Raw genomic sequence first — 12,777 nt, forward strand, 5'->3', positions numbered from 1 at the left:
GCGTTGCCATGGCGACGCGTCTAAGAAGCCGCCGAAGCCAAGTTAACAGAGATCTTCGCTGCTCCCCCGGCATTTAATTTAAGTGCCTTCGGGAAGCCTCTGTAAACCCCGCGCCCCCCTGCAGTCAGTCTCCCCCGTTTGCACACGGCTGCTCTACGGGACTGTCTATAACAATCCTACGGGCGGCGTGACACGCACTAACCTGCAATTGTGAAGCGCTTTGAGCCCCATTGGGAGATAAGCGCTACATGAAATAATGTTATTATGAAAAAAACATAGGAATGGTAAGAATGTCAATAAAAAGTAATGGTATTCTGGGCGGGACATTTAAAAAGTGTTGGTACGCAGAACTCTTTAGCACCGACACATGACATACACGTCAGCTGGAGTTATTCTACCTTTTTTACTTCAAGAGAGGGGAGCAGTATTTGCATGTTGCATATTTCCCAGAGCGTTGGCCTGTAAAGTATGCTTGATTTAACCATTTAATTTTATTTAAGGTTATATAGCAGCAATTCTATCTGCGTCTCCTTTTTTTCCAGGGGGGAGGGCGGGGCGGGGGCGAGGAGGGGGTTATGGACCTCGCTCCAGTAAAAGTTTAGAAACTCTGGATCTATGTATCAGGGCAAAGAATGAAATCTGATCTGAGGAGCATCAATAAGTAGAGTTCGGCCCGTTGTATACTGCATGCGGGCGCCCGCGTGCCTGTTCGAAGGCGCGTGCACGTGCCGCATGCTTTTTGTAAGTATACTGTGAGAGCTGTGAAGGCACAGTGTGTGTGTGTGTGTATATGTATATGTGTGTGTGTGTGTGTGTGTGTGTGTGTGTGTGTGTGTGTGTGTGTGTGTGTGTGTGTGTGTGTGTGTGTGTGTGTGTGTGTGTAATTTATTAATTATTAAAAAAAAAACATTGGTAAAAATAAAATATTTATTAAATTTGTGCAAACACACAAATACACACACGCACACGCACACACATATATATACACACACACACACACACACACACACACACACACACACACACACACACACACATACATTCAGCGCCGGTAGCGGCGCGAAAAGATGATTTTCCCCGTCTTCGCCGCTTTCTTGTCGGCTCCCCTCTCCCTGCTGCCCTCTCCCTGCTGCCCTCTCCCTGCTGCCCTCTCCCTGCTGCCCTCTCCCTGCTCCCCTCTCCCTGCTCCCCTCTCCCTGCTGCCCTCTCCCTGCTGCCGTGTGCGCGCGTGGCCCTTGTATAGAAGGGCTGGCTGACCTCAGCCATCTATAACTGCCGTGCGCGCGTACGGCGTAGCACGAACCGCCACTATAGAACGGCCCTTCTGAAGGAGTTACAGGACATTCATCTAATGCAGGGGTGGCCTACTCCAGTCCTCAAGGACCACCAACAGGCCAGGTATTAGGGATATTCCTGCTTCAGCACAGGTGGCTCAATCAGTCCCTGCTTTAGCGCAGGTGGCTCAACCAGTCCCTGCTTCAGCACAGGGGGCTCAATCTTCAACTGAGCCACTGATTGAACCACCTATGCTGAAGCAGAGATATTCTGAAAACCTGACTTGTTGATGGCCCTTAAGGATGTTGCGCCCCTCCCCCCTGATCTAATGGGATGTAGTATTGTGCATAATGTTACTGTGTGTCTACGGTGGTATTAACCAGGAAAATGAGAACACATTAAATACACAGAAGGATCTTCTGACGCCTGCAGCAGAAAGTGGAAATGACACACGCAGCGCACCACATCGGGCTCATACTTCCCGTAATGCATAGATCCAGATGCATACCCGCAGAGCAGTTTGACGGATGTAATACATACCGGAGTACTTTCAATTACTTTGTCATTAAGAACCATCTCTAATTCAGCCGCGGGGGACAGTTTTTCGACCTGTAACCAGAGACGCACCTCCCCAGCCTCCAACACTTCAATGTTCCAGTCGGATACCAGGTGAAGCACTGGGAACATACAATTCGGCAGCAGATAAGAAGCACTTTTCTCACCCTATCTGCCCATTCTCCTCTCTGTTCTAAAACCTCCGACCGCATTAGATCTTTGACTTTGATCATAATCAAGATAGCAGCAGGTCTATCCCAAACACTTTTGAATTCCCTTACTGTATAAGCGTCCACCACCTGTGCTGGGGGGCCTCTCATGGAATCCCCCACCCTTTCCGTGATGTACTTTGTCCCGTTTCCCCTGAGCCTCCCACTCTCCAACCTCAGAGAATGACCTCTTGCTGTGGCGCTTCTTATGCTGTGACATATGCTTCCCTCCCGCACCTTGTTCGAACCCCTTTATATGAAAGTCCCCAACAGCCCTGCTTGGGAAAATCCTGCGGCCCCCCCAAGCCGGTCAGGTCATTATGTCCAGAGAGGTAACACATGTCCAGTATTACCTCTCATTTTTTACTGGACAGTGCCCAAATATACAGGACAGCCCTGTTCAATACTGGACACCTGGCAACCCTAATTATAGATACGATACACTGAACGTACAATCCCCCAGCTCACTACACTGGTATTGTATCTATATAGGAGTTGCTCTAACCTCGTACAATCTCCGAGCTCGCTACACTGGTATTGTATCTATATAGGAGTTGCTCTAACCTCGTACAATCTCCGAGCTCGCTACACTGGTATTGTATCTATATAGGAGTTGCTCTAACCTCGTACAATCTCCGAGCTCGCTACACTGTTACTTGTCTTGCTATAGGTTATCAACCCTAACTATAGTGCAGGAATGGCGCACCAACACGAATAGAGACAGCAGAGCAATGAGTCGCTGGCCCCTGTGATAATAGCCTTTTATTTCTCTACTGAAGACCGAGAGGAAGATCTAAATTCCCACTTAGATTGTAAGCTCTTCTGGGCAGGGACACCTTTTCCTATTTTTTTTTATGTCTGAAGTGCTTATTCCCATTATGGGTTATAATATTATGTCACGTGCACCTGGGTGGCGCTATATAAATAAAGATATACAAACATACATTAGTGCCAACTCCCTTCCTCTCCTTCTTAACCTCGCAATTGTTTCTCCTTTATGTAATGCATCTACAGTCGCTCATTTCCCACTACCCCTCCCCCCACAGGCATGAACTATCATTGGCCATATACACTTCTCTCTGTCTGCCTTCCATTACGCTGTTTAGATTGTAAGCTCTGCGACAAGCAGGGGTTCCCATCTTCACAGAGGGGCAGCTAGTTTAATCCCCATGGAGGTCAATGTTGGCATTAACCCTTTGGATGCCCAGGGGATGTTCATTGAAGGGCACTGTGACCTAGTGACCACTGTGCCCCCTGCGTGTCCCAGGACACTGGCTACGTGACGTCTCCTCATTATATCCACTCACACGGATGTTGCACATCGTGGCTTCGCCGGAGCAAATCAGCTAATTCTGCAAAAACAGCAAAAAAAACACGCACACTATAAACTTAGTAAAGACGTGTGTGACACTATAACACAGGCGCGGCCAACTCCAGTCCTCAAGGGCCACCAACAGGTCAGGTTTTAAGGATATCCCTGCTTCAGCACAGGTGGTGCAGTCGTTGACTGAGTCACCTGTGCTGAAGCAGGGATATCCTTATCCTGACCTGTTGGCGGCCCTTGAGGACTGGAGTTGGCCGCCCCTACTACAACACATCCCGGTATAGCGCAGGACACCACAAAGTGTCCATAGCATTCAGTAGCAGTGTTGGTGAAGACTACACCACCGTATCCCACCAGATGGGGGCAGTGTAGCCTACTACAGCTGCATATACCTCCATCCTGGATACACGCGATTCTATCTCTCACTGTGATTTGCACAGTACAATGGGGCGAGTGGATGTCCTCGGTTATCCGACACAATGTGTTACTCAAAATGGCGTCGGATAGCGAAGCGCTGTAAAGCGAATCACGTTTTCCCATAGGAACACTGTTTAAATCAAACGTTCCGTTCCTGAAGGCTTTTTTAATGCTAAAAAACACAAAATATTTTACTCAAACAATAAGGTTATGCTGCACACACATACATTATGATGTAAAGATTCTATTTATTGAATCCAGAACTGTATAATAAAACGGTTAGACATGTTTAAAGGCATAAATACACCACTAAACCTTCACACAGACTGAACTGGACGATTTCCCTGACTGCAGCTTTCTGATTGACATAATGCTGCAAGTTTGCAAAGCGTCGTAAGAGCGTCGGATAAGCCATTTTGGCGTCGTAAAACCGGCCATAGGGATGCATTGGACAGCGTCGGATAAGCCGTTCGTCGTAAAACGAAGCGTTGTAAAACGAGAACTGCCTGTAGGTAATTGTGAAAGCAAACTGCAGCGTTTTAACCTTGTGTCAATGTATCAACATGCCAGCGACGCATTTTGATCTGTGTGCATCAGCTGGTACATTTGGGAGGGTCAGAGGAGAACAGCGGCTAATCGCAGTGGCATATTTATTAGGTGAAGTATAGCTTATAGATATTTTTTTTAATCATTAAAAATAGATTTCAGCCCCACGGACCTCCTGGTTCCTGAGATACTCATCAGGGAAATATCCGCCAGGTCCTCTCCTTCTGGGGAAACAAAATGGAGGTTTAAATGTCCCGCATCACGCGGGCCAATAGGAAGCAAGGACATCATCCGTCGTGGCTTCCTATTGGTCCGTGTGACGCGAGGATTTAAACCTCCATGATGTACCGGAGGCCGCTTCTCAGGGAAGTATCACAGAAAGCAGGGGGTCCCTGGAGCTGAAATTACCGCGATTGAGCTCCGGAGACCCCCCCCACATCTCCCACCCATGCTGAAAAAAAGGAGGGGCATTTAACTTGTAATGCCCTTTTAAAGGAGAAGTTACGTCTCTGGGGTTGCCACCTTGTCCCCAAGGATGGGGAGCAAGAAATCCCCGCGTTAAATTCAGCTCCGGGGATCACATGATTCCCAAATATTTCGCGGGGAACGTACTGCAGCTCCTCCCTTTTATTTAAATCCCTGCATCGTGCGGGCCAATAGGAAGCCACAACTGACTATGTCACAGCTTCCTATTGGTTCGCGTGACGTGGGATATTTCAAACGCCATTTTGTGTTCCCTGGAAGGAGCGGCACGGTTTTGCGTGTCTGGTCATTTGTAAATTGTGACACCCTGGGAGGTTAAAAGGGCCGCCACCATTTACGCTCATTAAGAGGTTGCCACGGTAACAGCCAGTGCCAGGGAAAAACATAAACGTGAAAAGTTTAGCAAAAAATAATTATTATATATTCTTATAAATTATTTTAAAAAAATGAAGATTTTGAAAAAAACAATGAAAAGTTAGAAATAGGTTAAAATGAGCGATCAGGTTCGGTTTGGCAGAGGACGGGAGCTGCTTCTTTAATACAAGCTTCATACCCTCCTCCGTGAGTGTGTGACTTGCAGAAATGCCATCGGTGTTAGGGACTTCCACGGAATATACACCCAGATCCTCTTCAGACGGGTTCGTTAGGATCAGCTTGGACCTTTATAAAAGGAGCAAAAACCAGCCCTGTTCAGCAATGCTAACAGTAACCTTTATTATTACATAGCACTGCAGCACTTTAAACAGAGGAAAGAAACGCTTCCTATAAAAGGCAGCATAAACTGATGCCCTTAGATTTATTTATTATTATTATTTTACGTGTCTTGGTGGCGCACTCTAAGGCCTGGGACATAGTTATTTAATCAGTGCGGAGGCGCGCTGAGGCTCAGGGAAAGCGGTGCTTTCCCTGGCCTTACACAGCGCGCCGTCCGTGGGCATGTCGGGGGCGTGTCGGCGGGCGGGCCAGTGACGCTCACGTGACCAGCCCTGCGCTCCGGCGAGCGCCAAATTTTAAATCTTGGTGAGACACACGCTTCCCCAAGCGTGCGGACGCGTGCGCGAGCCCCTGCTAAAGCTGCTCTCATTGCGGCTGCAGGGGCTCAGTGCCGAGTGTGAGCGCGCCTCAGCACGGCTCAGCCTTGCTCACACCACTATGTCCCAGGACTACGTGACACCATGTTTCTTTATTTATTTTTTACATAGATTTGAAGTAGGGCGTCTCCTGAGCTTAACCGCATTGATTTCAGCTCTGGGGACCCCCTGCTTCCCAAGGTACGTACCTGTGTAGGTGCTGCCGGTATCCCTGTGCAGTTTAAAGCTCCACGGGCCAATAGGAAGCCGCCACATCATTCCTTGTGTCTTCCTATTGGCCCGCAGGATGCAGGACTTTGAAACCGCCATATTGTGAATCCAGCCAGGGCTCCCTATTGGCCGCACCTACAGAGGTAAGGATCTCACGGTTCAGCTCCGGAGACCCCCACGCTTCAAAAGTAATAAAAAGAGAAATCAACATACCGTCACTTGGATTGAGTGGCTGCCGCTGGGGTGGTACCACTATTTTATTCTTTTGAAATTAAGTACGCAGTTTTACTTTCATTATTAAAGAAAAAATATATTTGTTTCAGAATATTTTGTATTGTGGAGATTTGGCTACAATAAGGTCTGTCCCCAGTGATCAGCGGGATGGAAAATATTTATTGGGATTGAGCACAGTGCAGGTAAAACATTGAGTTACTAGCTAAAGCAGCAAAAACATCCCCAGGTGTATTAAAGCCCCCCAAAAACAATTTGCATTTAAAGAGTGGGATGACTTTTTGATGAAGCTGGTGCAGCAGGAATAGATGGAGATGCAGAGTTACAGAAATACAGCGCTACTGTGCTACAATGCGTCATTAAAAGTGTCAGTCATCAAAGGGGTCTTCAAAGGGGTGGGGGGAGACAATGTTAGTTTAGCAGAATACGATTGGATGGGAGTTCCAGTGGCGGGGGACATAGTGTATATATAACAGTATAAAAGCATGTGTGTGTCTGTGTGTATCTATATAACAGTATATAAGCATGTGTGGGTCTGTGTGTATCTATATAACAGTATATAAGCATGTGTGGGTCTGTGTGTATCAATATAACAGTATATAAGCATGTGTGGGTTTGTGTGTATCTATATAACAGTATATAAGCAGGAGCGTGTCTGTGTGTATCTATATAACAGTATATAAGCGTGTGTGGGTCTGTGTGTATCTATATAACAGTATATAAGCGTGTGTGGGTCTGTGTGTATCTATATAACAGTATATAACGTGTGGGTCTGTGTGTATCTATATAACAGTATATAAGCATGTGTGGGTCTGTGTGTATCTATATAACAGTATATAAGCATGTGTGGTTCTGTGTGTGTCTATATAACAGTATATAAGCTAGTGTGGGTCTGTGTGTATCTATATAACAGTATATAACGTGTGGGTCTGTGTGTATCTATATAACAGTATATATGCAGGAGTGTGTCTGTGTGTATCTGTATAACAGTATATAAGCATGTGTGTGTCTGTGTATCTGTATAACAGTATATAAGCATGAGTGTGTGTATCATTGTATATATTGGTGTGTCTGTGTTTAGACTGTGTGTGGCAGCGTGGGGATCTGTGTTAGTGTGTATCTGTATTGTGTATCAGTGTGCGTTTGTGAATTAGAGTTCAGTGGTTAAAGAGCATCAGGTGCTGGCATTAATTGCATTGCTAGCCCCCTTGGCAACAAAGGGGTTAAAATTTGTACCCGACAAATATTTGCCCTGCCTGATGCCCCTGATGACTGAGAGCGGTAGTAACAAATGATGCAGAAAGGAGACGTCCCTGGGCAGAGAGCAGGAGGTGAGAGATCAGAGCGAATATGTGTAATTAATTGGTTATCGTGCTTACTTGTTTCCTTCTGTTGCGATCTCCGCTCTCTCGGGATCGGGGGCGCCTTTGTAATCCTTCGACCAGATGAACCGCGGACAATCTATCATCTCCGGGTTCTCAAAGGCCAGGAAAATCAACCCTTCCTCATCCACACCGACCTCAATCTCATTAGTGCCTGCGGGGGAAACCAGTGCAGGCTATTACACCCAAATCTTTCAAGGTGCAATCCCATGGAGCCGGACACAAAACCACCTTGTGTGACCAGTCTAATGGCCTTACTCACAGATACAGCACATGTACACTATGCACCTGGTTTGGTTTCAGCAACCACAGGGTCACAGGGGAGAGACGGGGTCCCAGTTCCTGCGGAGTTCACGGCTAGGACACGGAGCTCATAGCATCTCCCTGTCTCCAAACCCGAGACCTGAGAAAAGAGACGTCAAATCAACTAAGTGTAGCCATATATTTTTCTTGGCTAATAATCTGCCCTGCCTAACATGTAAGCCCTGGTACCAGCGCAGGCAGTGTTAGGAACAATCCGTGTTTTCCCCTGCAGTAAGCAGCTCCCTTGAGTGACAGGGGGCGGGACTAGGCCTGTGTTCTGCCCTATCAGGGGCTCAGACCTAAGACCCTCCCCCGGGCTACTTAAGGGGCTGCACAGCAAATTTAGTCAGGTTGTTCTCCCCCCATGAGAGAGTGTGATCCAGGGAGCGTGAACTCCGGTCTCTTACCACCTTCATCCCCTCCCTTAGGGGAGTGGGACTGATGCCTCCTATTCCACCAGGGACTAGGGGAAGAGCTAGGATAGACTCTTGGGCCCTTGCCTGGGGGTTGACCCAGGGACCATCCTGGACACCAAATAGAGTTTAAATCCGTTAAAGGCTGTATTCTGTGAGTTGAAGAACAAAGAGTTCCCGTTTTATAATATACTCCTGCCTGAGACTGCAATTTATCAGGGGGTGTAGCAGAAGTGAGTTCTCCTGCAGGGATTGCCCCCACACTCCTGGAACCTGCAAGAGATGGAGGCACAGCGCCAGTGAGATAGAACCAACCATCACCGCAAAAGCCTGTCCAGTCTTCCCCTCTACCACCGGCGGAACCTCAGAGCTTCTGGGAACCCGCAGGTAACCAGCACATGACACCGTGTAATAGCGTGATCTCCCAGAGGGTGCGGGAAAACCCGTTACATAAGATAAGTCGGTAATATTTACTATCATAAATTATTATTATTGTCATCATCATCATCATCATCATCATCATCATCTAGAATCTGTTCTAAAACCTCAGACCGTATTACAGTTAGATCCTTTGGTTTCTTTCATATTTTGGATCGCCTTATATCTATCCCAAGCAGTTTTAAATGCCCTTACCGTATTAGCCTCCCCCCTGCTCTGCTGGGAGGCCATTCCATGAATTCTACCACCCTTTGCATGAAGAATTACAGCCTCACATTTCCCCGGAGCCTCCCACCCTCCAGTGTCAGAGAGTGACCTCTTCTTCTAGCACTGCTCGCTCTCTCCGAAATATGCTTCCCTCCTGCTCCTTGCTGAAAAACCATAGATGTGTTTGGAGGTTTCTAGCATATTCCTTCTCTCTTGCAAGCTGCAACTATTACTGCTACTATTTCTTCTTCATAATGTCTATATGTAACATGGTAAGTCCCTTCTACCTGTCTCTCCTACCTGTCACGTCAGTCCTAAGCAGTCTGGGCAGTGACAGGTTAATCTGTGGGCTTTTGACCCCCGCTCTCATGCTCCTCTTATGAGTGACAGAAGTGTGGTGGTGACTCATGGCCTGTGTGCAGCCTATCTGGTAGAGGTACAGACCACGAGCCCGCCCCTTCTGGTTCCTCATGAGAGGAGTGCCCAATTTAATCAGTCCTGCTCTGGAAGAGGAAGAGAGCAGTAGGACTATGAGTCTCTCCCATCAGGGATGAGCGTGCCCACCCCCAGTCCTTAGGGGCTGGGGGAACATCTGATCTAACAGAAGAGACCCTGTATTCCCTGATGAAGTTGGTTAACGCTTACAAAACTAGTTGGAAGTGAGGCAATCCGCTGTGTACATCATTATTTGGTCCACATTTCCTATACCAAGACTGTGATACCCCTTGCACTCATACTATTGTGCTGCTGGGACCCTCCGTTCATGTGAGCGGCAGTACTGTATGTTGAGAGTTCTCGGACGTCATCATTACTCGCCGGAACATCGCCGAGTGGAGACAGTATTTCCCTATAGTGTGGAGGGACTCCATGTTGCCGAAATACACTGCACAGACCGGGTCTACCAGGACGGAAAGAGCGCCTTACAGGAGCTGATATCCTCGTGGAGGGGGATCCCGGATGCTGTATCTGACTCCAGGCGATCAGTGCGGGACATGCAGTTTGTGGTAACATGTCCCTAACATGTTAATGCTGTTTTAACTATAACCTTGATGTACATGCATTACCTATCTGTGGGCTGCATTTTCGTTTTATTCAACAATATACTATACTATGAGACTTTGCGCTGTTTCTTTTTTCTTGTACTAGGTATATTTTGCTGAGCCAATATATTATAACAGCAGCAGCGTCTCTCCTACCACACAGGTTTTATCATTCAATGTGTTATGTGTTCACATTTTTTCTACTAGTTCATATTATATGCACTATTAGTATCAGATGTAACTTTCTGATTTTTATCACCGATCATATAATCACTATCTGGTGTGCGGTGTTTATTCACTGTTCCCTCCCATAGGGTCTGACATTGTAAGGTGGGATAAGTGGTTCTTATTGATGTGTTGTAGGGAACATGGCGTTCCAGGCAAAGTTTGGAGGGGGTCGGTGGCGCACACTTGCAAGCAATATACAAATATAAATGACATGCGTGTTGTGAAAGGAAAGGTATGCAGGGATATACCAAATAAGTAAACATGGGAAGGATGTTGATCCAGGGAGTAACCTGATTGCCAATTATTGGAGTCGGGAAGGAATTTATTTTTCCCCTTATGAGATATCATTGGATGATGTGTCACTGGGGTTTTTTGTTTGCCTTCCTCTGGATCAATATACTGTAAGTATAGATATAGGATAAAGTATCTGCAGTCTAAATGTAGCATACTGTAGGTTGAACGTGATGGACATACGTCTTTTTTCAACCTCATCTACTATGTAACTGTGTAACTATGTAATATTTTACCTGCCAAGTCTTGTATCAGTCCTTCATTAAAAAGATTCATTCTTACTGCTTTACATCGTGTGATAAACTCATGTTTTGCCTTTCTCCGGGAACACTGAATTCAAACACAGCAGCTACTTATGTTTATCTACTGTATTTGACTAGATGACGGCTTTGTTTAAAACAAAGAACAATTTATGTGTGGCGCTGAGTCAAAAGACATCAGATACAGATTGTATACTAGACAAAGGTATCAGTCAGCTCCATTTAACCTGTTAAACATGCTACTGTCCTTAGTTCCCGTTAATCCTCGGTGGGACTGGACCCGTTTAGAAGGTAACTCCTACGCCATTGGCACTGCAGTCTGGTTTTTATGTCCATAGGATGTGGACTTGGAATTCATAGTCAGATGAAATGTTAAAATGCTGACGAAGGTCAGCCAAGGTCAAACTGTAGGGAACACCACTCAGAAGTCGTGCCCGACCTGTGTCTACCCCCTACCCTCAGATGGGTGTCGGACGTTGGGGCTTCATTAATCTTCTTCCACATCTCTGATCCGTCCTCGCGTATCTCTATGAAATAACCGGTAATGGGGCTGCTCCCTGTGTATAAAGGGGACTCCCAGTGAAGCATCAGGGAGGTGTCACGTACTTCTGTGCATCGGACATCGTAAGAGGGACCTGCGAGCATACAAATGGTTCATAAAGTAACATGATGACCGTTTCACGTTGAAATACAAAGGGCCTTATTTACTAAGTGGTGCTGAGCCGTATAGCCCCTTACAGCCCATTTAAAAGGCCTTATTTCTTAGCATTGCGTAGTAGATATGGATCAAAGTAAAATCCTGGGGAGTATGGGTGAAACTACGGTGGCTTGTAGCATTTAACTATTGTCACTTTGCACCGGCATCAAAAACTATTATGTTGCTAATAGACATAAATATGTAGATGTTACTCCGATGCAAATAGAGGCAAAAACAGGGGAGATTGGAGGTCAAATGTATACATCCCATCACAATACTGTGTTAAATAGCCCAATCCCTAACTGCTCCCTATAACTCCTCCCCTAACTGCTCCCTATAACTCCTCCCCTAACTGCTCCCTATAACTCCTCCCTGAACTGCTGCTATAACCGCTCCCTATATCTCCTCCCCTAACTGCTCCTATAGCTCCTCCCCTAACTGCTCCTAGAATGGCTCCTATAACTCCTCCCCTAACTGCTCCCTATAACTCCTCCCCAAACTGCTCCTATAACTCTTCCCCTATCTGCTGCTATAACCGCTCCCTATAACTCCTCCCCTAACTGCTCCTATAACTCCTCCCATAACGGCTCCTATAACTCCTCCCATAACGGCTCCTATAACTCCTCCTATAACTCCTCCCATAACGGCTCCTATAACTCCTCCCCTAACTGCTCCCTATAACTCCTCCCCGAACTGCTCCTATAACTCTTCCCCTAACTGCTGCTATAACTCCTCCCATAACGGCTCCTATAACTCCTCCCATAATGGCTCCTATAACTCCTCCCCTAACGGCTCCTATAACCGCTCCCTATAACTCCTCCCCTAACTGCTCCTATAACTCCTCCCCTAACTGCTCCTATAACCGCTCCCTATAACTCCTCCCCTAACTGCTCCTATAACTCCTCCCCTAACTGCTCCTATAACCGCTCCCTATAACTCCTCCCCTAACTGCTCCTATAACCGCTCCCTATAACTCCTCCCCTAACTGCTCCTATAACCGCTCCCTGTAACTCCTCCCCTAACTGCTCTTATAACCTCTCCCTATAACTCCTCCCCTAACCGCTCCTATAACTGCTCCTATAACTCCTCCCCTAACTGCTCCTATAACCGCTCCCTATAACTCCTCCCCTAACTGCTCCTATAACCGCTCCCTATAATCCTCCCCTAACTGCTTCTA

At 46.7% G+C, this 12,777-nt stretch overlaps 1 protein-coding gene across 4 annotated transcripts in view; it reads right to left on the reverse strand.

The window, feature by feature from the left end:
* MYOM3 (myomesin 3) overlaps nt 1-12,777 on the reverse strand; it is a 102,360-nt gene that overhangs the window by 31,027 nt on the left and 58,556 nt on the right. For all 4 annotated transcript variants that reach the window (XM_075603699.1, XM_075603701.1, XM_075603700.1 and 1 more), the window contains 6 exons: nt 11,360-11,538; nt 8,012-8,126; nt 7,721-7,877; nt 5,363-5,469; nt 3,347-3,391; nt 1,816-1,952 (listed from right to left, as the gene is read on the reverse strand). In XM_075603699.1, the coding sequence (XP_075459814.1) occupies nt 1,816-1,952; nt 3,347-3,391; nt 5,363-5,469; nt 7,721-7,877; nt 8,012-8,126; nt 11,360-11,538 (740 nt within the window). The remainder of the gene's footprint in view (nt 1-1,815; nt 1,953-3,346; nt 3,392-5,362; nt 5,470-7,720; nt 7,878-8,011; nt 8,127-11,359; nt 11,539-12,777) is intronic.

Source organism: Ascaphus truei, chromosome 6, assembly GCF_040206685.1.
Source record: "Ascaphus truei isolate aAscTru1 chromosome 6, aAscTru1.hap1, whole genome shotgun sequence".
NCBI classification, from domain to species: Eukaryota; Metazoa; Chordata; class Amphibia; order Anura; family Ascaphidae; genus Ascaphus; species Ascaphus truei.